Raw genomic sequence first — 27,137 nt, 5'->3', positions numbered from 1 at the left:
AATACGGCTGGGAAGAAAAGATGAATGAGCAGGGAGATATGAATAAAAAAACAGCAGCAGAAGCTCTCAGACAGCACACACCTACATTATAGCTCTCACTGTTTTTTGCCAGAAGACTGCACAATGCCCCGTCCGACTGCATCACTTCATCTGGATGCAGGAGCTCAGCGTTTGCATGGTTGTTTGCTCCTGGAGTCTGCGGGAGGCGTTGTGTGTCACGCTAAACAACAAAGACTTGGAACGACTGCCCCTGTGGGGCGGTGGAGACACACCGACCCCTGCACACCTTTTCACTCTGGAGGCTTCATCACATAAAGAAACAAACACCTCTGATGGTCCACAGAGGTCAACTAGAAACAGCACAAACTGCAAACTCGAATTGAAAGATTTTCAGAAGATAGAGATTTTTGAGATCAAGTTTGAGAACAAGTCTAGAACACTCCCGCAAAGACAGACAATCGGGGATCTCTATGGACTCTGAATAATCAGGAATTTCTGAACTTCTGTGGAAAAAGATAAGTTTCCTGGATGAGCTTTTGAAAAACCTAAAGCCAAAGAGCTAAAAGACTGCATCTTATCGTCTTAGAACACCTAGAACCAAAAAGAAGAAGCACATTACACTCATTTTGGGGCTTTAACATATTTAAGACTCTTTTATCAGTTGATATTGTCATGGTGCCTCTGTCAGGCTCCTCCCCCTCCAGCTCTGCTCCACTCCAGATGACCACCAGCTGTCGTCACTCAACTCATCATCCTCTGCTGCTCAAAAGGAGACCCAGCTCCACCATTCAACGCCAGTTTGTTGCCCCTTATGCTGACTAAAGCCTGGTCTTGTCATGCTCTTGTTATTCTCGTCTTGCTCAAGTTCTGGCTCTAACTTTGTTCTCCTGTCTCAGGAATATCACCCACGAGTGACGTCAGTGTGGACCTTCTATCTAATCGCCTCGGAAGAACCTGAAGACCTCTCGGCCGACGCTAACTGCACTATCACCTCCAGCCACGCCACAAGCCACTGTCTGTTCCGGACCTCGTCTCGCCAAAGCCATAACCACCTCTGGAAAGAAAAATAATAAGTTCATTCTTACCTACCATTTACCTCTCCTCATTCTGGCTTCCAGCATCTGGGTTTGCCTCGCCTTGAAAATCATGACAGATATGTCTGACTAGAATTGGACCTTCATTCCGATCAGAAATTCTTTTACTTTAGGATCCTCCCAGAGGTCCCAAGGTCAGAACGAAAACCCACAGTGAGACCTCATTCCAGTACCATGGAGCTGAGGAGGTGAGGACTTCATGCACAGTGCAATGTGTTTTGTTTTTGTGTGTTTGTTTTTAATATGATGATTATTCTTACAATTCATTTATTATTATTTAGTTATTTCATGTGAAGTGCTCAGTAGGAGGACACATGCTCTATAAATAAAGTTAAATTGGATATTTCCTTCATTTAAAACTTAGAAGTTGGCTGTTCTGATTGCATTCAAACAAGTTTCACAGTAAGTGGAGGAAGTATGATGGTGTGGGGTTGTTTTTCAGGAGCTCGGCTTGACCTTGGAACCAGAGGTTTCTCCAGGTGAAAAGGCTTTCGGACAGTTCTGTGATGTTTGTGAGAGCTGTTTGGGGACGGTTCTTTGCTGTTCCAACAAGCCGCACAGCAGAACCTGAAGAAGGTCCATCAGGACACGGATGGAGCTGGGAATGGGAGCGAGCTCTTCTCATCCAACGCCAGTCTGACCTTACAAATGTGCTTCCTGCAGAGAAGCAGATGCAGGAGCTGACATCACACTAAACCTTATTGATTATGGATGGGATGTCACTGAAATTTCACAAGGGGGTAAACACGATGTGCATCTGTACACACCTGCAGGTTTCATTAAATGTGTTTCTTTGAACTTTGATTTGTGTGACTATTAATGTTCAATCCCGTCATGAAAGCGTCCTGCTCCTCTCATCTGTTCAACCAAAGCTTTGCCTGTCTGTCTGCAGTCAAAAGGTCAGTCTGATGTCAAAAACCTGACTGAGATTGCTGAGAGCGAGAAAGAGACGCCGAAGACATGAGGATGGGGGAGCAGAAATGAAAGAGGAGGAATGATGCAGAGGAGGTTTGGTTCCGCAGCAGTGGCTTTGAAAAATGCATGTGTCTCCATTTGAAAGGCTTTCTCAGCAGGAACATGGAAGCAGAGCTGGAGTCACTGTCTCAAAGGAACCCTCTAACAAAAGATGGAATCAGTTCAGAGATGATTATCCAGATGCTCTGATGCAGCTGTTTTCAAATCCAGAATCCCATTTTGCAGAGATTCCAACAGGATGTTGGATTTTTGAGCCTCTCTTCACGGCTTAGATTAGGTTTCTTGTGGTTTCTCTGGTCTCCCTCCCAAACGTCCAGCAAACACAGGCTGTGCTGTAATTCCAGTTTGCTCTGAAAATAATCTGTGAATTCGACGGCCGAGTGTCTGTCGGATTCCCCGCAGCGCCGGCTCATGTTCGACACGGATGTGGCTCTAATCTGTAAGGCTGCACTGCGCCGGAGGTGGATGATGCAGATGTTTGGTTCCTCCTGGGAATCCTGAAAATCAGAAAGCCTGTCCATCATCCGAAGGTTTAATCCCGAATTTATTTCAGAAAATCAGATGCTTTCAAGGTACAACAGGGGAGTGAGGGATGGACTGCTGGTTTACATTTCTATTCTATTCAACCTTAGATTGAGCTGTTTTTAGATCATAAGATTTTTATTTCAGTTGGGCTGATCAACACTTAAAACCATCCCAGAATGAGAACAGGCTTAACGTTTCAAACCCACCGTCAAGGATCTGCTGAAATTCTGCAGATGTTTTTCCTCTTTTTCTGATCATATTTTAAGTCTTCGGGGCTCTTTCACACTCGGATTGTTGGTCTGCACCAACATTTGAAGGCATCTGGTCCAACTGCTACTGTGAGGAACCGGTTTGTTGCAAGTGAACCTTGGAGCGGTTTGGTGAGTGCAGACCATTGACTGTAAGAGAACTGGACTGAGTGTGATGTCATCCATAAAAATTGAATGTGAGGTACATGAAATCTGTCAAACGTTTTGAACGTTGGATGTGAGACCGCCTACTTTCTTTGGGGCATCTGATTGGTCAGTTTTTATTTTGAATAACTTGAACTGCAGAAAGAATATGAAAAGAATTATCAGGAAAATGTTTAAAAAAAAGTTATTATATCAAGAATGGTTCTTCTGACCACTAGAACGGATTTTGGCTTCTAGGAGACATCGGCTACTTCCTGTTTGGAACATCAGGGGGGCGGAGTCACTCAGCCAGTTCGCATTTACAGTCGATGGCCAGAAGGTGAAAAAACAAGTTATCCAACAAAACACACCCTTAAATTCCTCCTAGGGATTTCAATCTAACTGCACGAGCTTTCTGACGAAGCAACTTGTGAAAACGTGTTTGCTTTAAAGTTAGAAAGGCGTTGGGGTGATCACAAAAGTGGTATTCTCTGTCGCTGGCGTAGTTTTTACCAGAATGTTGTGACAAATACGTCTTAAACTCAAGCTGAACGAATTGATATAACATACAATATGAACATATCAGGAGTGTGGGCGTGGTCAGCAAAAACCCTCCGTTACCAAGGAAATCCAAAAATTTACTTTTGCTGATTCTTCTAAAAGTTATGTAGACCTGTTTGTCATCTTCAGACGACCAAAATATAAAATGGTTGCTATGGAGATGAAACCAACAGAGAAGCCGCCCTTTTGAAAAAAGCACTTCTGACCTAGCTTGGCGTGGCGTGGAGCAGCTGGTCAGCCAGTGAGTCAAAAGTGAGGGGGGGCTTGGGCAGCGCCTGCATGCCATACAATAAAACTTCAATTTCATTCACGAGCATGAATAGCTACTTTATGTTCACATTTGCTTTATTTTATCACTAGCCGCCATAAGAAAATAATAAAATCGGTAGAATATTATTAAAATTTCTGATGCTTTTTAGTAACTGGATTCTTTTAATTGTTTTTTTTAATGAAAACTGAACCATTTCCTGTCTTCTGCTTGGAGCTGGTAGAAGCTGTTAGCCAGAAGGTCTCCTGCATCCTGGTTGTGTATCTCTTCACTTGCGTGCACACATCTACCATATGTGTAGCTGTGGAGTGGCCAGCTCTGGTTGTCATGGTTATGGGGCTGTCATGTGGTAACCATGGAACACAGGAGGGTGTGGATGGTATTTTTCCATGGAATACATCATGGTTACCACCTTCCAGCCGTCATGTTCCTCCTGTAATTGTCTGACACAGGTTAGCAGTCCGTCACTTCTCTCCGTCTCTGCGCCCCGCCGCCCCCCGCTGGTTATCTTGCCCCCCCCCCCCCCCCCCCCCTTTATTTCCTATTATCTCATCCAAAACACAAAGATAGTTCCAACTGGACAACCTCTCTGACGGTGCTGTCAGAGGCGTGAATGTAAACCTTTATGAATGAGCAAATCCACTGAAACAATGAAGAGTCCTGACTGCATTTTATTCAAATGATTAAAGTCAGAATCTGTGCCACAAAACCTGATAAGAGAAAGATGATTCTGAAGACATTTCCAATCCCTGGAGGTGTGTTCTTCATTTGTGGAGCTCAGACGTGTGAATCACAGCAGGAAATGTGGCAGACCAGAAGGTCGCTGGGGTGAAATTACTGCTGATTGTAGCATTTTCGATATTTACCCTCTGATTCAAAATAGAACCAATGATAAGAAAAAACTGTAAATGTTTGGGTTAAATGCAACACAAGCCTGTCTGGTTCAAAGATGACACAAAGAAGTGGGCTGGTACACAACCGCCTGCTCATCCGGCCCAGCTGTGAACGCACACAGACTCCCGTGGCGCCATCGAGGAGCTCAGCCAATCAGTGAGAGTGACACGCTGAAGCCCAGCGTAGCTGCCCGAAGACCTGGCCAAACTAAAAGCTGCTTAGTGTGGCAAAAGTCCGGCTCAGTCCGTCAAAGCTGCACTTATCAGAGATGTTACGGGAGGAACCATCGCCTATGAGATTACAAACACACCAGAAGCTGCAGGTGCCGTTTATTTTCTCATGAAAAATACCACCCCTGAATTTTATTCAGGTGCAGCGGCTCCATCCACCCCAACAAGACAAAGAGCAGGGGAGGCATTGCATATCAGAGCATGCATCTTTGCACGCTCTGCAAGCATGACGCCAGCTGTCGGCTGCAGAGTCAACAAGCACCTCCAGTGCCGGGTTTGCAAAAAAAAAAAAAAGAGAGACAAAGCAGCACAAATACTGAGGACAAAAGAGTCATGCAAGCTCCGCGTCGGAGGGAACTGTCAGCCCCTGTGTCCAAACTTGGCAGGCGCTTTTGCGGAGCATCAATGCCCCCTGGTTCCCACTTTCCTGCACAGCTATCTTCTATTAGCATGCAGGCCCAACCCCCTGCAGAGCAGCCAGCCTCTCACAAAGATCACCTCAGAAGAAGTCGCCTAGAATCAACATGTGTGCAGCTCTGATGTGCAGAGGTCGGTCATTCCGACTGAAATGCTGTTTGGACCCCTACCTGACTTTAAACTCAGCGAGTGGCGGCTGCACCCCCTGCTCAGCACAGTAGACGGGCGGGAAGTAAAACCGATGCGACTGAAGATTGATGTCCATGACGTCCACGTGAATCAACAAAAATCAAAAAATCAAAAGTCTGGATTTCCTTTGTTCGCCTGGGAGTCACTCGCTGACACTTCAGCTAAGGGTTGGAGTTGACAGAAGCATCCCAGTCAGTCACCTTCTCCACCGATGGTTGCTACCGCCAAACAGGCACCCCTTTCTTCTCCATGTCCTCTGAGCGCTCAGGATGCAACCACCTCTGCAGCCCCGGCGTCGCACCGGCACACTAACCGGTTTCCTCGCCGGCAGCTGCAGCGTAAAGAACAAAGGTGAAAGATGCTTCCTGTCAAAGGATGAAGGAGATCATCATTTCACTCAAACACTGGATCCAAAATCAGGACAATTTGAATGGTTTTCAGGAAAATAAAAAATCTTTCTTGAAGCGGGAAACGAGAGCTTGTTGGTTTTAACGCTTCACAGACAAAAAGAGGGATGGAGAGATTCCCGGCGCTGTGAGGCGTTGCCCTCGCACTGCCTCTCCCCTCTGTGTCTCATTGGATTACCTCCTCCCTCCCATGCCCCCCTCCACCTCCCCTTCCTTACTCCCTCCACCCTTTCCACCCTCCCCTCCCAGCTGTGACACAGGGAGAAGCGCCGCCAGCCTCCGAGGCTGCTGGTCCGGCCCCTCCTCCCTCTCATCCACAGCCTGCTTCGCCTTCCCCGATTGGCTGAGGCCAGGAAGTCCGCATGAAGGGAAGGAGAAGAGAAAAAGAGGGCGGAGCTAGGGGTTTTTAATTCATCTGATGGTCTTTCATCCCGTATGATTTGATGCGATGGCTCGGGTGGAGCTCCGAATGCAGCACAAGTCATTACTCTACAGAGACAAAGGTGGAGGAGAGATAAATATAGCCATCTGTTGCAACTGGCTGGCTTAGTGGGCCGAAAAGAGGCTAAATATAAACAGCAGCTCATGAAAATGATTTTTTCCAGATGAGTGGTGCTTGTGTGAGGGGTCTAAAATAATCCCCCAGCCGGGTTCAAAGTTACCATCCAATCCCCCCCATGTTTACGGCCTGACATCCCAGGAAGGCGGGTGGGATTGGACTGAGCGCGCTCACATCGCCCACATCTGTCCTGCTTTGTTTTGCCAGCAGGCAATCTCATTGATTTGAAATAACTGCTGGATGGCAGAAGCCGCCGTTTTCAGAGTCACTGCAGCTGACGGCGGCCGTGCAAATGTCATCCGCGCCTCACGGTTTGACTCATCCGCTCTGACGTGATCTCCCTGATTCACAGGAGTTCTTCTGTGGCTCAAACTGGGATTGTAGGAGCCTTTTTGGTCCGCCCTCCTTCACCTGAGTGACACTTTTAGTTCACTTGACATATTTAAGTGTTTCAGCTCTCAGAAGTGTTTAAAATGAAATAATTTAGAGGTTGAACTCACCAAAATAATACAGGATACTGTTTAAAATGTTTAAAAAATCAGTTGTAGTTTTTAGATATTTTCATTTTTCTATATATAACTGTCTCTTTTAACATAATTTAGCTTTTAAATTTAAAAAAAAATGTCAAATTCTACTGAAAATCTTTTCATTTTTGATATAAAAGTGTTTCTTTAAAACAAAATTTCTAATCAAATGTCAAAGAACATTTTAGTTTTTGTTAAAATATTGTCATTTTTAACATAAAACTGTCTCTTGGAACAAAATTCTGCATTAAATATCAAAGTAAATTTTGTGTTTAATTAGTATTAATAATTTTTAATACAAAACTGAATATTTTCCTTAAACTTTCAATTTTGTTTCTTAAAAAATTTGCAGTTTTACTCCTATAGGTAAATGCAACCTTTTGTAATTAAACAATTGAGAATTGAGCGTTTGGTTGAGGGTTTGAGTCTAATATATGCAATACAACCTAAAATAAATTCAGTAAATTCAAATCATTCCACTTAAAACCAGCCTGAATAATGATCTGGACCTTTTTTTATAAGCCAGCCTCATTCAGGGGTCTGTTTTCATCACTTGAGCATCAATAATATGCATTTTTTAAATTAAAAAAACAGCTTAAAACAGTAAATGTTATGGTCTTAGTATATTCTGATATCTATTATAAAATTCTGTCGTTTTAAATGTTTGAACTAAAGCAAAATTTGCTAACTTCATCATAAAAAACAGTGTTTTCCTGTTTCTGAGTGAACATACAAATGAAAAACATCATCTGGCACCTCCTTGTGTCTTAAACTGGATTTGCAAAATGCAGCTTGTGTGATGGAAACCACAATGAGAATTGCCAGCAGCTGAGATCAGAGGGTTTTTGACAATAACATGGAATTTAAATAATAAAACAGAAAGAAACAGAGAGAAACTCGCTTTTGTTCAAATTCTTAAAATCCCCTTTTTCGTTAAAATAACCAAACTACCAAAAACAAACCAGTAAAAGACAAAAAACTTAGAGAATAAACTAATTCCGCCCCATCACCCTCCAGAACTACAGACTCATCTGTCAATCAAAGCATCTTCTGGAGTCAGAACATACAAATCCACCTCAAAAAGTAGTTCCAAATGTCCTCAGAACATGTAGAAGAAGGAAGAACCACAGAAACGAAAAGACGCCCACCAAGATTAGAAATAGTAAATAACACCCCCACACCCCCTCTCAGGTCAGTCTCAGCAGCATGCTAATATTAAACCACGCTGCAGAAAAGCGACCAGGAGCCAAGGGGAGGAGCTTCTGTAGCAATGATAGCCTCCAGCAGGAGGACTGACCTCTGTCAGAGTGTGAAGCACCTGGTGAGGTGATAAGAAGTGCCGCGGCGGGGGGTGGGCAGGTAATAATGTATTTATGAGATGAATAAAGAATAATTTGTGTTTTTTTTCAACTTTCTGTTGATTTATTGACGACTAGAGTGTGTCGAACGCATCACCCGTGCGTCATACATAGGCGCGTGTAACTTACATTGCTCTTATGAATACTTCACTCCACACCTCCCACAAACACACACACAATAATGGTACATTCCATTTTCATACCGTTAACTTTAAGTGGTCATACGAGCCTCAATGGAACCGTAGTGTAGCCACTCCTCTCTATGACCTTCTACCGACCCAAAAACCCGCAGGAACCATACAGGTTAGGGTTAGTTTTTATACACATTGAAACACTAACCTGACTGTAAACAGGTTATTTTTATGGCCACATCGCTGTAAATCAAAGAGGAAATGATTTCTTTTCAGCACCCGCCCCCCCTAGTGGTCACATGGAGAACTGACCAGGAATTTCCCTTTATAACTGGGCATCAGTCCAGATGTTTAGAGGTTTCTCTTCTGCTACAGATGGAAGCACGGGTTGATCTAGGTTCACACGATGCTGGACTGCAGGAAATAAATAAACCAGATAATCATCACAGTACCTGACTGACATCAATGATTCCTGACTGGATATCACTTTATCCTGGTCTGCATGTCTGGTTACGCCGTTGGCGGACAAACAAACCTTTTGTCACTGGTTAGACTTCACATTAACATTCTTAAGTCATCGTGGGGGGTGTCTGGAGGTCATGTGACTCTCTTTAGCTGTAGAGCAGGTTGAATATCCCATATTTCTGTGGACATTTTATTAAAAGGAGCCTCACTACTCCATTTCACAGAGACGTGGATGATTCGCATCTGCATCAGGGCTGAAGCGCACACATGGCTGCGCTGGCTGCCTGCACTGCATCTGGATGCCTCATCATGCGTGAATACGGCCCACAAACTCCTCCGCCGTCATCCCAAATGTCCTATTTTCCTGCAGAGCTGCAGGAGACAGACACGTGGTCTGACACCACCGTGGAAACTAACTCTGCTGCTCTTCTACACAAAGCTGGCAGTTTGGGCTTTTTATTCTGGCTTTTCTTATCATCACCATTAACAACATGTTCTCTGCCCACATCTTTTGGGGGAGGAGGAGCCAAAACATTCCCGGACATGCCAAGAGATAAAATCTCTCCAGTGAGTCTCGAGGCCTTTTCCATTAAACTTCTGAAGAGATCCGATCTGGGAAATCCAGAACGACTCCACAGATTCCTAAAATGCTTCTTTAGATACAGTTTACGGCTAAATGTCGAAAGAAATCGATGTCATATTCTGTCTGAGTTTTCCTTTCATTTTAACCAAATAAATTCAGGAAAAATAAAGAATATGATACAAGGAAGTGAGAAAAAATGAGATCCTGAAGGTGAGAGTGGGTTGTGATATTTAAAAAAGACAAATAATGATATTGACTAAGTAAAACTTTTAAGGCAATAACAGTTAAGGAAATTAGTCTGGAGTGAAACTTTAGCAACATAATACTACTACTGTTCATAAAATACTAGTAATTATTATGATATTAATTACTGCAACACTAATAATTAAAAATACACATTAAATTATCAAAAAGACCATTAACACTGTAATAAGTAATAAGTTTTAAATTAATATTTATCAGCTCTTGGACAAAAATATTTGCTAGTATTACTCGAAGTACTACTACTACTACTAAAACAAATAACAACAATGACAATATAAATGTTAAAATTAACATTAATTATTAACACTCAAAAAAGCAAAATGTTTTGTTAAGTTATTCCAAACTATGATTATTATATTATTAGACTAAAATTATAATATAAATTATAATTAATAAAAAATAAAAAGGAGATGAGTTTTCATCAATACTTTTACTTTTTTGGGGGGGGGAAACATAATAATGTTATTAAATATGATAAATGACTCTCTGAAGCATCTTCAGATTAAAACACTTTCATATTTACCAAAATTTATAAAGATTATAAACATTTATAAACATATAAGATCACAGTCTCCATAACACAATCGTGTTCTGTTCTAATCCTCATATCCCAAAATATTTAATCTGAGTCAGAAATAAAATTCCAGTTTAATCCCATTTTTTCTCAGGATCATGACCTCAAACTTGGAGAAGCCAATCGTCATGAGGGATGTGCTCTGATGCTGGATGACCCGTCACAGATGAAGGTGTACACTTTCATCTCAGCTCCGTCATTTTACAGCATCTTTTGGATCGATGACGGACAGAACCAGAGAACCTAAAGAACTCACACAGAGCTTCTGCTCTGAGAGAAACACGACGCTCATTTTCAGCTGAGCTTTGTCAGCAAATGCAGTAAATTCAAAGTAGCCGCTTTAACAACACGCTCAGCGTCCGAGCCTTCTGTCAGGCCGCTGTCAGCCTGCTGCTATGTGGGTCACACATATACCATCAACCGCTGCTGTCAGGACTCATCAGCCCACACGCTTGATCTTCAATCAATCCCACTTTGCTCCCCAGAGCATCAGGATACAAATCTATACAAGCAAACCGAGGTGGTGGCAACCATCCCTGAGGGAGTTCAGACACATGTCGGCGTTTCTGGATAATTAGATCCGCTGACGCACAGTTATGAGCTATTTATTGACAATAGATTAGTATTACAATACATATAAATTATATATATGAAGCCACACACTAGAGGAATATGAAAGAACAGCTTAAGACTTTAAGATGATGAACAATATTCTTTATTTTAAAGCAGGAAAAATGACTTAAAATAAAAGGTTTCAGTTCTTTAGCTTTTTTTTTGCGGTTTAGACAAGTTAGTTTTACTGACATCTAGTGGTGTAGCTGAGAATTGCAGTCAACAGAGTTCCTCTAAGCCAGGGATCTATAAACTATGGCTACAGCCGCTACATAAAATGTACCGGTAGATAAAAAGTTTGTGATACGTGAACAAAATAGTATAGTTGCGGTCTTTATGTGAAATTTTGACAGATGTATCACAAATGAACCACAGAAGAAAATGTAAATGTGTGCGTCATTCAATTTCTCATCAGCACCATGGTCAGCACCCACCACGGGTCATTGAAATGCTTTGTTTTAATTAAAGTCTCCCATAAGCATTTTTATAAAATAAATATGTTACCAGTGGTGTTCTAATTAGGAAGTTTTAAACCAAAATTCCATAACATATATGTCTTAAAAAGCCATATTTCATCGTTATCTGAAAAATCTCCTCTACATGGGCGTGGCCATTGGTGATGGCCCCCTTGATCTACAAGCTGTGTTTTGCATGAGTGGTGGGTTTGACACGGGGGGCACTAACCACACCAACTGTCTCTTTTCTCAAAGTTTTGTCTGTAGCGATAAAGAAACGGTGAAAAGCGACATCTTTTTGGTTCTGAATCGACACTCATAGAACAGTGTGTGAATGACAAAACGAATGCGGGAACCTGACGCTGCTGTTGAATAAAACCACACAGAAATCTTTTTTGATAAGAACATGAAAAATGCCTTAGAATTAGAATTTAGGCTACATTGCAGCAACAAGCAGCGCTGGCTGTGGCTCAGAACTGCTGTGATGCTAACACATGCAGATTGTTGAATTACCTCGAACAGCAAATGAAATGAAATGCCACAGAGAACGTGACGATTCGCACGTCATTTTCCAACCATGTGTGGCCAGTGCTGAACTTTTTTCTTGGCTGCACGGACCCAGAGGAATGGTTTTAGGTTTAGGATTACGCGTTACGGTTAAGATGAGTTCACACTGAACGCGATTCACGGCAGAGGCAGACGGTTTTAATGTAAAGTCAATGTTACAAACGGGATCTGAGGTCCGGGGCAATTTGGTGCCTGTCTGAACCGTCTGAATTAAATGGTCCCCAAGGGGGGTCAGGTCACTCGTGAGGGGCTGTCAGCTGGCGCCTGGCAACCTGGCAGCTGACTTAGAACTGGTGTTAATCAGAGGAATCCAACTTTTTTGTGAGAACACAGCATTTCAACGGCCTGCGGCGGGAGCTGACCATGGTGCTGATGTGATTTCCGCTAAGTGCTCTGAAGGTCAAACTGAAAAAAATTGAATGAAGCGCACGTTTACGTGTTCTTTGCGTGGTTTACTTGTACGTCTTCAGTAGTTTTAAAGTGGTTCCTTCATGACTTTCATGTCAAGAACCACAACTTCTCTTACTTTTTCCCTGTCTGACCAGTTTCCATCCGTGTAACATGCACAAACTGCACGTAGTGGCAATGTGACACAGCCTTCAGCTGCTAGGTGCCAGGCAGGTAGAAGGGCCCAGCGTGCATCCGGAGTCGCATCTGCACCCGCCGTACCCTGCCCCTTCTCACAACCGCCTTTCTCACGGCGGTTCACCCCCCGAAAAAGACCGACGCAAGAACTGCAACCAGCCAAGAGTTTTGAAAGGACCAAACCTAATTCAAGTAAAAATATTTATGTCAGATAAGTGAGTAAAATAATGCACACATTGATCTTTTTTGCTCCACAACAGTATCCAGTTCCAGAAGTACCTCAGTTCAACATCTACTTGAAAGCAAAAACATAAATGATATGTTGTCATATCTGGAAATAAATTCAGGCGTCAAGGGCTTAAAGTGCATAACTGCATTTATATGTATAGATCTAAAAAAAAACACCAATGGTTTGTTTATTTTCAAGAGGAAAAGAGGAAAAAGGATGAAAATCTACTACAGCAAACTGGAAACTAGTTTGACACAGGATGTGTTTTATTTTGAAAGGGACTTCCTGTCCTTCTGCCAAAAGTAAACAAATATGAAATAGAAAACTATATGACTTTATTATCATATTTATTTATGACTATAATACAATTATTGAACATATTTAAAAGCTAGATTTTATATATGAATGGATGAATAACAGCAAAAACATCAATAAAGTGCATTTTTCTAAACCCTAAAATGGGAATTTACATCTTTAGCATGATGTCAATATTTTCCCGGTAACCAAAAGGCTCAAAGCCCCGCCCCCACATAAATTATAACAAGATGAAAAAATGTTTTTAGGATTTAATTTCAGGCGATCCATCAGTCCACAAACCTGTCTGGACTACGTGTCTGTGGAAGGATGGTTGGCAGCTTCCATGTGACATGACAGCGAGGTGGAGTCTGGGATCAGATTGAGTCTTGGATGAGCTTTAGACTGGCATGATCTGAAGTCTAGAATGAGCTAGAGTCTGGGATTAGCTGGGGTCTGGGATCAAATGAAGTCTGGGATGTTCTGGAATCTCACATTAGATGGAATCAGGGATCAGATTGAGTCTTGGATGAGCTCTAGTCTGGGATGATCTGGAGTGAATCTAGTGCTTCTCTTTCTCTTTTGACCTTTCAAAATGTAAAAGTTCGTGGACCTTTTCCCCAGTTTTTCTTTTAAATTCGTTCTGGGCCAAACATGACTCTCGTTGATGATGTTTCTCCTCCCCCTGAGCATCACAGCCTCTGCTCTCTGCGCCTTTGCTGCAAACATAAACGAGCACCTCACCTCATTTCCTCTGGATGAATGAAACGCAGACAAACTTCCTTCACTTTGATCCCGAGAAATGAAAAGATCCGGATCCCGGCAAAGAAGCGTCACTTCTGGGCCTTTCGGGGGGGAAATCCAGCAGCTGAGCCGGGAGGATGTGCAGATGCTGTCGCTGGATGACAGGGCGTGAAGACGCCTTGCTGCTCGGTTCTGATAATGTTTCGGGTTCGGTTGCGTTCGGAGGTGTCGGTAGGGTCGGTCGGAGTCATTTCAGTGAGCGACACGCCGCTTTCAGAGGGACACGCCGGGTGGAGCGGCCGACAGCGGTTGCGGAGGTGCCATCTTTTCCTGCCTCCGACCACCAGGGGGCAGTGCGGAGAGGACGGATCAATGCTGCACGATGGCGCCCTCTGGCGGCAACACTGCAGGAACATAAAAAATCAAAAATTAAGAATTTAGCGGGTTTTTTACTTCAGATCTCGATGTCTGCAGGAGCTGCAGAGGCAGAAACTTCCAACAAGAGTTAATAGAAATGTAGAAACAAAATTCTAAACAGAAATCCATCATGCTTGGTCTTTATCTGCAAAATTTCTGCAAAAATATGAGCTGAAGAACCAACAACACGAAACCTTTATTCTCTACAATTAACTTCATGTTGGTTTACGAGCAGTTATGTCTGAATGAATTTATAGTGAGGTATGTCTCTGAGGACCAGAAATCTTCTGCTTCCATGAAAAGCCTACACTTTTTCAGGTTTCTACTGATCAAATCTTTCAGTTTCACATTTTTATCACTGTTGTATTGCTAATTGCTTTGATGTTTTTTTCTGTTTTTATTTATTAGAATATATCTCCCAGATATTTTTCAATTTTTTACATTTGTCATTTTAGTGAATTTTTAACACCTTTATTACTATTTTATCCTGACTGTTTTTTAGTTTTATCTCCCAGTTATTGACAATATTTCCAAGGTTTCCCAGTTCAAATAGTTCCAATAACCCTACCCTGCTTAAGCACACCTGCTTTATATGATTGTGACCAGGCCTCTGCGGAACCAGGTGATGATCTGGTTCAGGGAAAACATCCAGGACAGTGTTCCCTGAGGATCAGGATTGAGAAAACTCTGATAATTGACAGTTAATAGTAGGTGGAATAAAACAACTAAATTCTATCCCCTAAAAGCCAACATTTAAAGGAAATATCTTCGTGCTTTGTTATGGTTAGTAATGAGCTCAGTTTGAGAACTAGAGGTGGCATCGTCACTTAAATGGGGTCTTAAAGTTTATTTCAACTTTTTGATTTGAAATTTGATTTGATTTGATTTAGTATTTCAAAAATCTATAAATGTTTAAGAGCTGAAGTGAGTTTTAGTGTCATGTCAGCTGGGCGTGCATGGTTGCTTATATAATCCTGCTTGAAACAAAAAAAATCCACTTAAATTAAAAAGAATAAATGGAAAAAAGTTAAAAAGTCAATGCATCCTGTCAGTCTTTCTTGTTATAAATTCCCTTACAGCAACATTTTTTTATTTATTGTTTAGCATTTAAACATGTTTTTTTCCAATTTAATAAAAGATTCGTTTTCAAATGTTCATATTTTAGATATAAAGTGTGCCTTATTATTTACAGAGGAATTTAACTTGAATTCAACATATGCTATGTATATCTATGTACACCAGAGGGCGCCAAACGGCTCAGAAACTGGGAACACGCATGTTGACCTATAATGTCCAATTTATTAAATGATTTACGTTTTTTTAACCAATAAATGGTCCATAAATTCTTTCAGAACAGTTAACCCTGGAGAACCCAAAAACAACTTAGCTGTTTGACCTTTTCTGTGTTTGTTTGTTTGTTCAGCAGCTAGCAGCAATTAAAACAAAATAACAGAAGAAATAGAGTACAGAAATGACTGCGTAAATAAATACTTGACCCCTGGGTTTCCCAGGGTTAATTTTTGTTTTAGGTGAATTTTCAAATGAAAGATGGTCCAGCAGGCGAGGCTGTCAGATTTAAAAACGAATCCCGTCAAAGCGTTAAATAGACTCATTTTTCTTCCGATAAATTCTTCATCTCAGCTGCATTTCTTACAAAAGATCCTCAAAGAAACAAGAATATACATTTCAGGAGAACATCTGACAAACCAAAACAGAATCTGAATGGAAAGAGACACCAACTCACACACACAGTTCCCTTTTATTTAGAGCTTTACTGTTTTATTCAAATTAAAAACAACATTGTTTGCTGAAGAGAAATCTGAAACATCCAAACCAAAGTGATGCGTTTTTCTTCCTGAAATCATTCCAATTTAGAGAAACTAAAGGAGCTACGACTACACTGAGAAGTTAAAAATCCATCAAAAGCTTCTTTTCAAACTATTTCACAGCAATCACAACATTTCAATCGGGTCTAAAGTCTCAGTAGCAGATCTGGAAGTACTGGCTGGGGGACTTGGTGGGGCTCTTGTAGCTGCTTAAGTCCTGCGTTGAGCTCTGGCTGGTTTTCTGGAGGTTCAGGGTGAAGCACGGGGTCGGGGTCTTGCGTTCTTCTGGCTGGGGCGTCCTGGCCTGGGGGTGTCCGGGCGTGGGCCCCCTGTCGGCCTTTGCAGCGGCAGAAGCGGCGGCCTCAGAAAACCCAGTCTTTCTTGCGAGGGGGCTCAGATAGATCTGCATAGTCACTAAGTGAAGCGGTGAGGGGAGGAGAGGAGGGTGGAGGCAGAGTGGGGCAGGGGAAGGAGGCGGAAACCGTGACACAACAGAGGGGGTGGAGAGGTGAAAGGGCAACACACAGGTCACGGTGAGACGTGAAAAATGGGAGAATAAACCCAAAAATAAAGACTGACGTCTACATGACAGCAGATAGAAACGTTCAGGGAGACAAAGCCTACCTTTGCAGTGAGTCACGCGCCTCGTTCCTGCACCCAAACATCACACAGAACACCTGTCAGTACACGTACATGCACACGCCTGAACACCTGTCAGTACATGCACATGCCTGAAAACGTGTCAGTACATGCAAACGCCTGAACACCTGTCCGTACACCTGAACACCTGTCAGTCCATGCACACGCCTGAACACCTGTCAGTACATGCACACGCCTGAACACCTGCCAGTACATGCACACGCCTGAACACCTGTCCGTACATGCACACGCCTGAACACCTGTCAGTCCATGCACACGCCTGAACACCTGTCAGTTCATGCACACGCCTGAACACCTGCCAGTACATGCACACGCCTGAACACCTGCCAGTACATGCACACGCCTGAACACCTGTCCGTACATGCACACGCCTGAACACCTGTCAGTCCATGCACACGCCTGAACACCTGTCAGTTCATGCACACGCCTGAACACCTGCCAGTACATGCACACGCCTGAACACCTGTCAGTACATGCACACGCCTGAACGCCTGTCAGTACATGCACACGCCTATACACCTGTCAGTACATGCACATGCCTGAACACCTGCCAGTACATGCACACGCCTATACACCTGTCAGTACATGCACACGCCTGAACACCTGTCAGTACATGCACACTCCTGAACACCTGTCAGTACATGCACACGCCTGAACGCCTGTCAGTACATGCACACGCCTATACACCTATCAGTACATGCACATGCCTGAAAACGTGTCAGTACATGCACACGCCTGAAAACGTGTCAGTACATGCACACGCCTGAACACCTGTCCGTACACCTGAACACCTGTCATTCCATGCACACGCCTATACACCTGTCAGTACATGCACACTCCTGAACACCTGTCAGTACATGCACATGCCTGAACACCTGCCAGTACATGCACACGCCTGAACACCTGTCAGTACATGCACACGCCTATACACCTGTCAGTACATGCACACGCCTATACACCTGTCAGTACATGCACATGCCTGAACACCTGCCAGTACATGCACACGCCTATACACCTGTCAGTACATGCACATGCCTGAACACCTGTCAGTACATGCACATGCCTGAACACCTGTCAGTACATGCACACGCCTGAACGCCTGTCAGTACATGCACACGCCTATACACCTGTCAGTACATGCACATGCCTGAACACCTGCCAGTACATGCACACGCCTATACACCTGTCAGTACATGCACATGCCTGAACACCTGCCAGTACATGCACACGCCTATACACCTGTCAGTACATGCACACTCCTGAACACCTGTCAGTACATGCACACGCCTATACACCTGTCAGTACATGCACACGCCTGAACGCCTGTCAGTACATGCACACGCCTGAACACCTGCCAGTACATGCACACGCCTATACACCTGTCAGTACATGCACACGCCTGAACACCTGTCAGTACATGCACATGCCTGAAAACGTGTCAGTACATGCACACGCCTGAACACCTGTCCGTACACCTGAACACCTGTCAGTCCATGCACACGCCTGAACACCTGCCAGTACATGCACACGCCTATACACCTGTCAGTACACCTAAACACCTGTCATTCCATGCACACGCCTGAACACCTGTCAGTACATGCACACGCCTGAACACCTGTCAGTGCATGCACATGCCTGAACACCTGTCAGTACATGCACACGCCTATACACCTGTCAGTACATGCACACGCCTATACACCTGTCAGTACATGCACATGCCTGAACACCTGCCAGTACATGCACACGACTATACACCTGTCAGTACATGCACATGCCTGAACACCTGTCAGTACATGCACATGCCTGAACACCTGTCAGTACATGCACACGCCTGAACGCCTGTCAGTACATGCACACGCCTATACACCTGTCAGTACATGCACATGCCTGAACACCTGCCAGTACATGCACACGCCTATACACCTGTCAGTACATGCACACTCCTGAACACCTGTCAGTACATGCACACGCCTATACACCTGTCAGTACATGCACACGCCTGAACGCCTGTCAGTACATGCACACGCCTGAACACCTGCCAGTACATGCACACGCCTATACACCTGTCAGTACATGCACACGCCTGAACACCTGTCAGTACATGCACATGCCTGAAAACGTGTCAGTACATGCACACGCCTGAACACCTGTCCGTACACCTGAACACCTGTCAGTCCATGCACACGCCTGAACACCTGCCAGTACATGCACACGCCTATACACCTGTCAGTACACCTGAACACCTGTCATTCCATGCACACGCCTGAACACCTGTCAGTACATGCACACGCCTGAACACCTGTCAGTACATGCACACGCCTATACACCTGTCAGTACACCTGAACACCTGTCATTCCATGCACACGCCTGAACACCTGTCAGTACATGCACACGCCTGAACACCTGTCAGTGCATGCACATGCCTGAACACCTGTCAGTACATGCACACGCCTGAACACCTGTCAGTGCATGCACATGCCTGAACACCTGTCAGTACATGCACACACCTGCTGTTTGCAGTCGGGAACAGAAGGGGGCGCTCTTACCCACGCTCTCTGCAGGCTCCTTCCACCTTCTGCCGAGTCCATAGACAGAAAGAGACAGAGCAGACATCAGAACAGCTTAAGCGGTTCAACAATTTGACCCAGAAGCTCAGCAGAACATGAGGAACCGGACCGGTCCGTCAAATAAAAAACTTTAGGACACAAAGTTTCTTACACTTCTGGAGTTTTCTTGGAGGCTGCGGAGGCGGGCCGAGCTTTAGTCTTACACTGACCGTCCTTCACACTTCCTGGTGGAGTCTTCACACCACTAACAAGGAAAAACAGAACCAGAATCAGAACCAGAACCAGGCAGACTCATGGTTTGGCACCGGCGGGCTCTGAATTGTTGTACTTTCTGGAATAATATGGTGTCAGCTGATAAAATTGGCATAAAAGCCCAAATTATGAACACCCCTCTGCTGTGCTTTATGCTGAGACCAGAACAAGATATTTAGAACCAGAAATTTAAATCAACCAGCCCTTCACCCCCATGAACACGCCCTGATCATGCAATGAACATGCCATGAACACACCATGAACACGCCATGAACATGCAATGAACATGGAATGAACCAGTGATGTGCAGTCAGGAGAGGCAGGTGAGGCTGTGCCTCACCTGTAATTATGGGAAAAAAAGAGAAAAAATAAATTCAATTATTATATTTAATCAGTAATTTGTGCTTTGCAGTCATTTTCCATTTAAATTTACCATTTTTGGGTGTTTTTTCTTTTCAAAATCGCTGAATTTCCGCATTTGCTGTTCAGATACTAAGTGACGTTCGATGAGGCACCAGCCTGCTGAGCCTCACCTTGGATTGCGCAATACCTATGCAGTCAGACGGTACTGCTGTCTCTCTGTATGTCGGTTCAATCACTTGTACTATATGAGCTGAGTTTACATAATTTAGCAGATGTATATGATGTACAGTGTTTGTTTTTATAAATAACTGTATGTGAGAGACGTGTTTTTTGTGCTGAGCGCTGAACGCCGGCGAAAAAGCCGCTGGGTGAGGCCAGACATTCTCGTGCCTCATGTTAGGGGGCGCTGGTGAGCCCTGAGATTATGACACTAAAAAACAATAGAATAAGTGATAGCAAGTGGCAAGTCATTTTCTTCAGAAGGAGCGGCGTATGGACTTTATTTGCAAGTAAAGGTAAGACGATAATAAGGTTTGTGTTTTTTTTCTATGCTGCAGTTTGTATATGAAAAAAAAACATGTTGAAATGATATTTTAAACAAAACATGTTAACTGTTGTCAATCAAATAAGTTACTCAGTATGGTTCATATGTTTGTAAATCTGACTGATGACGTCAGTGCCTCACCAACCATTAACCTCACCGCACGTCACTGGAATGAACATACCATGTACATGCAATGAACACCCCATGAACACGCTTAATAGAAAATATAAAAAATTGAAAAATAAATTTGTGAATCTAAATTATGTTTTTTAAACTTAAAGGATATATTGAAATATTAGGGGGGGGGGTTGTAAATTTCAAGCTTGAATTAAATCAAAAGGAAGGGTGACCACGCTAACATTGCAGCGGAAATGACATCACCATAACATATTTCACCCCATGCCAATCATGTCCCGGTAGCCAATGGGCTCCAAGCCACACCCCCACGTGATCGACTTCAAAAACAAAGTCTGGATTCAAACTGTAAAGCTGCAGCCGGAGAGAAAAAAAACAGCAGCTGTTACTAATAAACATTATTCATTTGGCAAAATATTTTTTTTAAGTTTCAAATCTTCCCTTTTTTTATGTCAATAGTTCAAATGTACGTACTTTCTTTCAATATTTACGTTGAATGATTTGACTGTTTTCATACATACTTTCATTTTTTTTCTTCGATTTGCCTCCTGCTTTGACCCCATCAAAAAGAAAAGAAACTTTTAGCGATTCTGACTTCTCTCTTTTTGAGTATAATTTAATCCCAAATCTGCCCTTTAAAAATAATCTTGATCTCCATCTTTATGGTGAATTGTTTTTGTTTCTTTTTATGTTAGAAGTCTGGTTATTTACTTCACTTTGAAGTATTTAAAAGATTTTTTTTAATCTAAAAAGGGTGTTTTTAAAGCCCCCCTGACAACTGGAGTACCTCAGGACCCCCGGGGGTATTTAATCCTGCTTTGGAGGCTTTTATTCACCAAAAGGGCAAAGGAGGCAAATGTTTGGGTCATGGCTGGAGGGAGGTCCTGAGGATTTTAGCATCTTTTAACAACAACAGGTCATGAAAAAGCCATTTATTTGAATGTTTTAATATACTTTTGTAAATATACTTTTCTCTGTTAAATGTTTACATATATTATAAGGTTTTTGGCTTAAATTGTTCAATAAGTTGTTTTTTTACTGTTGTTGTCAGCTTTTACTTTTCTTTAAGGGTTTTATATTTGCAGAATTTTCTTTCTTTCTTTGATGTGATGCATCTTTCTGTCTGATTTTTTTTCTGATTTTCATTGGCTCTGGCTAAAGCCTGGAACCTCCTGGAAAAATGTAGCCGTGCCCCAGCAGGCATGAACTTTGGTTTCTCCCAAACATCTGATGGACCTCTCATGGACTTTAACATAAAATAATGTAGAATCTGGACCGTTTCTCCGGACGGCACAGAGACTGAAGCAGCGGCAGGAGGGGGACATTCATGACGGTTTCACTTTTACCTTCGTGGCGGCGTTGGACTGAAACTCCTGGCGGTGGAGCAGGAGGGCATCGTGGGGCACTTCTTCAGCGGGGAGGCCACCATGGGGGGTCTGGAGGGCAGAGCTAAAGACACGGGTCTGGCTGTGAACACAGGAAGTATGTGGTTACCACGACGACAGGAAAACACACGTGTTGGTGAAGGACATCAGGGCAGCAAAAGACTCATAAAACTGGATTTCCCTTTATGTTTAACTAGTTCAACTAAACTAAAGTGAGCATAAATATCATTTGGTGCAACTTTAAACTCGAAAATAAGAGTTTTAAGAAAGCTGAAATGAAAGTTAGAGACTTTGTCTCATTAATGGTCTAGAAAGAAAGATTTATTTTTTAATTTTGCTAATTTTGAACTCCTTCCTCTAAATGGAGGAGTTGAACGGATGTTTTGGTGATGGCGGGCGGCGTCCTGCCCCTACCTCTGAGCCCCGCTGCTCTCCTGCCTGCAGCCTGATGCTCCTCAGAGATGTTGAGCCTCTTCAGGACGTCGGCCAGAGCCATCTTCAGCAGCTGGATCTCATCTTCCTGCATCTGCATCCTCTGCTCCAGGTAGGTGAGGCGGTCGACCACGTCCAGGCCGCTGGCGGCGGAGCTGCGGTCGTCTGCGGGAGGGAGAAAGCGTTTCGGTCAGAGGGATCGTTCCCAACACAGCCGGACCCTGCTGTCGATTCCACGCCGCCGAAGCGTAAACAAAGATCTGGCGGATGCAAGGCGCCGTTACCCTGGAAACCGCTGGATGCTGAGGAGACCCCAGAGTTTCTGTGCTGAGAACTTGGAGCCTCCTCCATCATCTTCCTCCTCTTCTTCTCCTCTCGGGAACACCCCCCCCCTCGGACTCCACTCAGATACCCCGGCTCCCCCTCCATCCCCGGCATCCGTACAACGATGAACTTCTTCCTCCGATGGTCTGTCGCGGTCTGGGATGGCGAGGGAGGGGGAGATTTGACGGAGCTTAAAGTCTTCTGCTTGGGGGTGGGGTTGTTTAGATGTGGGGGTGGGGGCACTTCTGAACTCAGCAGTCAACCATTTTAGCCTGAATTGTCTCTGCTGGTGTGCAGAGTGGATTGTTAATCCCACAGATTGAGCCTCTTTGACCCCGCCCCCTCACATAATCTGAATTAAACAGGAGGAAGCAGCAGAATCAAAAATAATGCAGCTCGGTGGTAAATACAAAAAAATAACTTTATTTAAACACATCTTCATCACTTTGATTCACATCTGTGTGATCTGTCTGCTCCAAGAATAGAATATGATTTAAAATCTGAATTTAAATGGGTTTTTTTGTATTTTTGTAACTGATTATTTGCAGGAGCATCTCAGAATTTGATTTATTCTGGATTATTTTAAACTTCTCCTAATCAGTTTGTAATTTTCTTTAGGATTTAGGTGAGAAGTTAAAAATCGTCATCATGTCACATCATGAGAACTAGAATAAAGTTATTCTCTACTATCCTCCGTTTATATGAGATTCCCAAACATTTAGAAATTGTAGTTTCTCACGCAGCTGGGAAAAAAAAGAGAATTCAGCAAAACGTTTACTATTTTTAAATCCAAATTTTTCCAAAGATTGATTTATAAAAATAAGTAACAATGTCAACCAGATTTGCTGTTAATATCCAAAACATCAGAGGATTCAAAAGGGAAAATGAAATCCATTGATTTACCAATTAATATCCATGAAAGCGTCCTAAAGTTCCTGTCTTTCGTCGTCATTTACTGCGATTAAAATGGCTAATGCGTTCATACCTGTGCAAATAAAGACAAACATTGAGAGCATACCACATTTGTGTATAAAGTGGAAAAATTAAAACTACAATAAATACTTTCAAAACAGCTGATTAACAGAAGACCTCAGTTGCTAAGGACATCCAAAAATTTACCATAGCAGATTCTTCTAAAAGTTACTCCGGTCTGTTCGTCATCCCCAGATGACCAAAAAATGAAATGGTTGCTATGGAGATAAAAACAACAGAAAGGCGCCATTCGGAAAAATGTGTTGCTTTTTTGGGAATTTGTCCCGCAGCTCTGACTAGCCGGTGAGGGCCGGTTGAAGGGGGTGGCGAGGGCAGCACAACGCTGCTCGCAGTTGTTATTTTTCTATTAGCTTCGTCATGTGAAACATAATTTTAGGGAAAGTGAATGTACATTTAATAATCTTAGCCTATTAGCTAACATCAAAGGATGAAAATAGTCTTTAATTCTTTTTATTAAAGTTGTGGAAAATAAAAGATTAACCAGATTTAGATGTATTTTTTCCTGTTTTATTGATTTAAAACATTAATGCAAAACAAAAACAGACTTTAAAACATATTATTCCATTTTTGCCTCATTTTGCACAAAGTACTTCTTACTTTTTACAATTAATACTTGATTCTGTTGTTATATTTTCAACAGGATCAGTTTTTCTCCACCTGTTTGCTTTTCAAATGGTGTTTGAGCTCATTTTAGTTTTTTTTTTTTAACTCACCGGGACGAATATTCGCCAGGCGTTATTCGCCAGCGTTTTTCAACACGTTTTTTGTGTTCACACCCAGGCGATTTTCGCTGACGATGAGCAGAGCGAACATGCAATTTCATTCCCTGACATTAGATGGCGCTTAATTTAAAACAGAAATACTCCTGTACACAAGGTGGCGCTGCGCAACTTTACGCTTCTTAAAGTCGCTTTTCACTCAGAAGAAGAGAGCAAGTATTTACGCGCTTGTCAGAATCATACAAAGAAAACATGAATATTTCAAGCACCAGTAGCTCCAACTGGTGCTTGGTTCGGGGATATTTTAGAATGTCCGTCATTATTGCTTCGCGGCAGTGTAGACGCTACTTGGCGTCTATCTTCTTCGCTGGTATGTGTGCTCAGCAAGGCAGTTTTGTGTTTGAGCGCCCCCAAGTTGTGTTTTACTGTAACTTCAAAAGCTCCAGACACATGAGCAAAAGCGCCATTCTCATTGGTCGAGTAGATTTCGACGCGACGCGTCGAAAAAAAAACGAACCCGAGGCGTTTTTTTTTTTGACGCTTTAACGCGTGGCGTTTTTTCGCGTCGGTGTGCACACTCTCGTTGGTGCCCTTTGTTTAGTCACGAGGCGTTAAACGTCGGCGAAAATCGCCGGCGTAATTCGTCCCGGTGTGAACAGGCCTTAAGAGAGGATTCAAGCTGGATGGAAAAACAGAAAAGTGCAGGAAGTGATGAGATTTTCCGTTTTCACACCTTTATGTTGGATTAAGGTTTAGGAAATGACTTCATTTTTTCAGATTACAGTTCATTAGTTACATATCTAGATCTCAACTGTGTCCCATAATAATATTGTTTATCATAAATGACCAAATTGTAGGTCAGGATCAATCAGGATTATCAAAGTCTTGCATCAGTTTTTCGGTCTGCACTAATCTCCCATCGAGAGCCGAGACTCTGATCTTCTGCGTTCCTCCTCTGACATCATCCGCATGCCACCTCCATGTACTCCATATGGGATTGGGATTAGAATAGCACATAATCCCGCCGCGGCGAAAGAGAATTAGTGGAACCAAAGCTCGGACTCCTGGAGGCATTTTTGAGCAGAAACGTCCTCAAACATCGAAGTGACGACATGAAGACGAACAGAAAACGCAGCTTCAGGAAAAAGAAAAAACGAAATAAAATGTTTGTTTTTAATCTGGGGGGATCTTTTAATCTCTGCTTCCACGCCGTGTTGTCTGATTGACAGAAAAGCTCGTGCACACACACACCAGCCACGCGCACACTTTCAGCAATCTTTGTTTTCATTTGATCCAAATTGAAACAGAAACAGAAACTCCAATCTCTGCATGACAGGTTTGTATTTAGAGGTTTTCTTTTTAACATTTCCATTTATTTTAATCCAACTTTTCCAGAAAAATCTGAGTTTATAAATGCGAGTTTGAGCCTCATCAGATGGAAGATGCGGCGGATCGCAGCGTTTCCCTCGTTTCAGACCAAAAAGCACAAAACTCCAACATTTTGTTCTCCCAGATTCACAATAAACAGTTTGACAGTTTATCTTTGCTCAGTTGACATGTAAGCATTTCTAATAGGATTTCTATAAAACACTAGAAGCCCTTTTTTTAAGAACCTCCTCCGTTCCGCTGAGTTCCTGTCAAACCAACAGGTAACAACAGACTTCCTTCCTCTCAGGGGGGGTCAGATTCCTCACCTGTCATGAAGTCGGTGTCCGGCGCCAGCAGGGAGTCGCTGTTGAAGCTCTCCTTGGGCGAGGGTCTCTCCGGGAAGCCGTGGGCCCCCTCCTCCATCCCCAGACCCTGGTCCACCTGCTCCTCCATGTGTGCCTCGGCCTCCTCCATGGCTCTGACAGAAGAAGAGTCCTCGCCTCGTCTTCCTCCCCTCCGATGAGAGGCTGACGAGAGGCGGTGATGTCACCCTGAAGACAGATTATGGATCTGCTAAGCCATCTGAAGCTGATGGAAGCAGCGGACTCTGGAGCTGCGCACTGGTTTTTATTTTTTAGCCTTTCTTTCTCTGCGTGTGTCCAGAGAAAACCGACTGAACATGTGGCGCCCGCGCGCCCGCGCGGCGGGTTACCACGAGAACATCAGGCCGCCATGAGGTCAGCGCCGGTGGCCCCTGAGGATGACGACACCCAGAGATTAGGAGGCAGAGAATTGATGAGTCATGGTCATCAAGAGGAGAATAAGCCGGATGTGAGGATGAACGCAGTTGAGAAACAACACAACGCCGGCGCTTTCTGGCCACTTGGCACTTTTTTCTGCAGCAGATGCGTCCGTTTGCTGACTTGTCAAAGCTATCAGGCACCAGGTTTTCTGCTAAATAAATGCCGTCTCCTTTCTTTTCCCATTCTTTAATGCCTTTTCCCCCCCATTTGTTATTTAAGATTAGGGGGAAAAATGTTTCAGCCAGATTTAAACCTGCGGTCAACGTCTCCACCTCACATGATCAGGATCCTTGCTGCTGTTTTGGTTTCACAAAAAAAACCCCGACAAATTCAAAAGAGGAGACGTGAACATAAGACAGGAATAAATATGGATTAGGATGATCTGATAATGATAGTAAAAAACAAACAAACAAGAATTTCCCTGAAAAGTGGAGAATCTCACTGCTGCCCCCC

At 43.3% G+C, this 27,137-nt stretch overlaps 2 protein-coding genes and 1 long non-coding RNA gene across 6 annotated transcripts in view; 1 reads left to right on the top strand and 2 right to left on the bottom strand.

The window, feature by feature from the left end:
• Positions 1 to 14,242, bottom strand: part of evlb (Enah/Vasp-like b) — a 33,394-nt gene extending 19,152 nt beyond the window's left edge. The window contains exons 1-2 of one of the 3 annotated variants that reach the window (XM_011491411.4): positions 13,897 to 14,242; positions 5,527 to 5,876 (exon numbers count right to left, since the gene is read on the bottom strand). In XM_011491411.4, the coding sequence (XP_011489713.1) occupies positions 5,527 to 5,621 (95 nt within the window). In that variant the 5' untranslated portion in view covers positions 5,622 to 5,876; positions 13,897 to 14,242. Of the gene's footprint in view, positions 1 to 5,526; positions 6,206 to 13,896 lie in introns of those variants that run through there. The other 2 variants (XM_011491412.4, XM_011491410.4) reach the window with 2 other exon arrangements.
• Positions 834 to 1,892, top strand: LOC105357134 (uncharacterized). The gene is made up of 3 exons (XR_013654218.1): positions 834 to 1,125; positions 1,208 to 1,282; positions 1,537 to 1,892. It is a non-coding gene; the product is annotated as an uncharacterized LOC105357134 (long non-coding RNA).
• A 1,811-nt stretch (positions 14,243 to 16,053) lies between the features above and the next one.
• Positions 16,054 to 26,594, bottom strand: LOC101159310 (uncharacterized). Of its 2 annotated transcripts, none has more exons than XM_011491415.4 (7): positions 26,208 to 26,594; positions 22,460 to 22,642; positions 22,007 to 22,127; positions 19,518 to 19,610; positions 19,307 to 19,374; positions 16,764 to 16,790; positions 16,054 to 16,553 (listed from the first exon to the last, which is right to left on the bottom strand). In XM_011491415.4, exons 1-7 carry the CDS (start codon positions 26,353 to 26,355, stop codon positions 16,294 to 16,296), a joined length of 900 nt encoding a protein of 299 aa, XP_011489717.1. In that variant the 5' UTR covers positions 26,356 to 26,594; the 3' UTR covers positions 16,054 to 16,293. The 2 variants fall into 2 exon arrangements, with proteins under 2 accessions (XP_011489717.1, XP_004083378.1); XM_004083330.5 differs by having other exon boundaries at positions 19,346 to 19,374.
• Positions 26,595 to 27,137: the final 543 nt, after the last annotated feature.

This window comes from Oryzias latipes, chromosome 24 (assembly GCF_053564925.1).
Source record: "Oryzias latipes strain Hd-rR chromosome 24, Olatipes_Hd-rR_3.1".
In the NCBI taxonomy this organism is placed as follows: Eukaryota; Metazoa; Chordata; class Actinopteri; order Beloniformes; family Adrianichthyidae; genus Oryzias; species Oryzias latipes.
Note: the sequence above shows the minus strand (reverse complement) of the source record. Positions and strands in the feature narration are given on the sequence as shown.

What these genes read in the sequence shown, in the direction of transcription:
- LOC101159310 (XM_011491415.4), bottom strand. Translation starts at nt 26,355, where the DNA reads ATGGAGGAGGCCGAGGCACACATGGAGGAGCAGGTGGACCAGGGTCTG. An exon ending in TCCAAGAAAACTCCAGAAGT is followed by an intron (nt 19,375 to 19,517) that starts GTAAGAAACTTT and finishes TGGACTCGGCAG; the next exon opens with AAGGTGGAAGGAGCCTGCAG. An exon ending in GCGCGTGACTCACTGCAAAG is followed by an intron (nt 16,554 to 16,763) that starts GTAGGCTTTGTC and finishes CGCTTCACTTAG; the next exon opens with TGACTATGCAGATCTATCTG.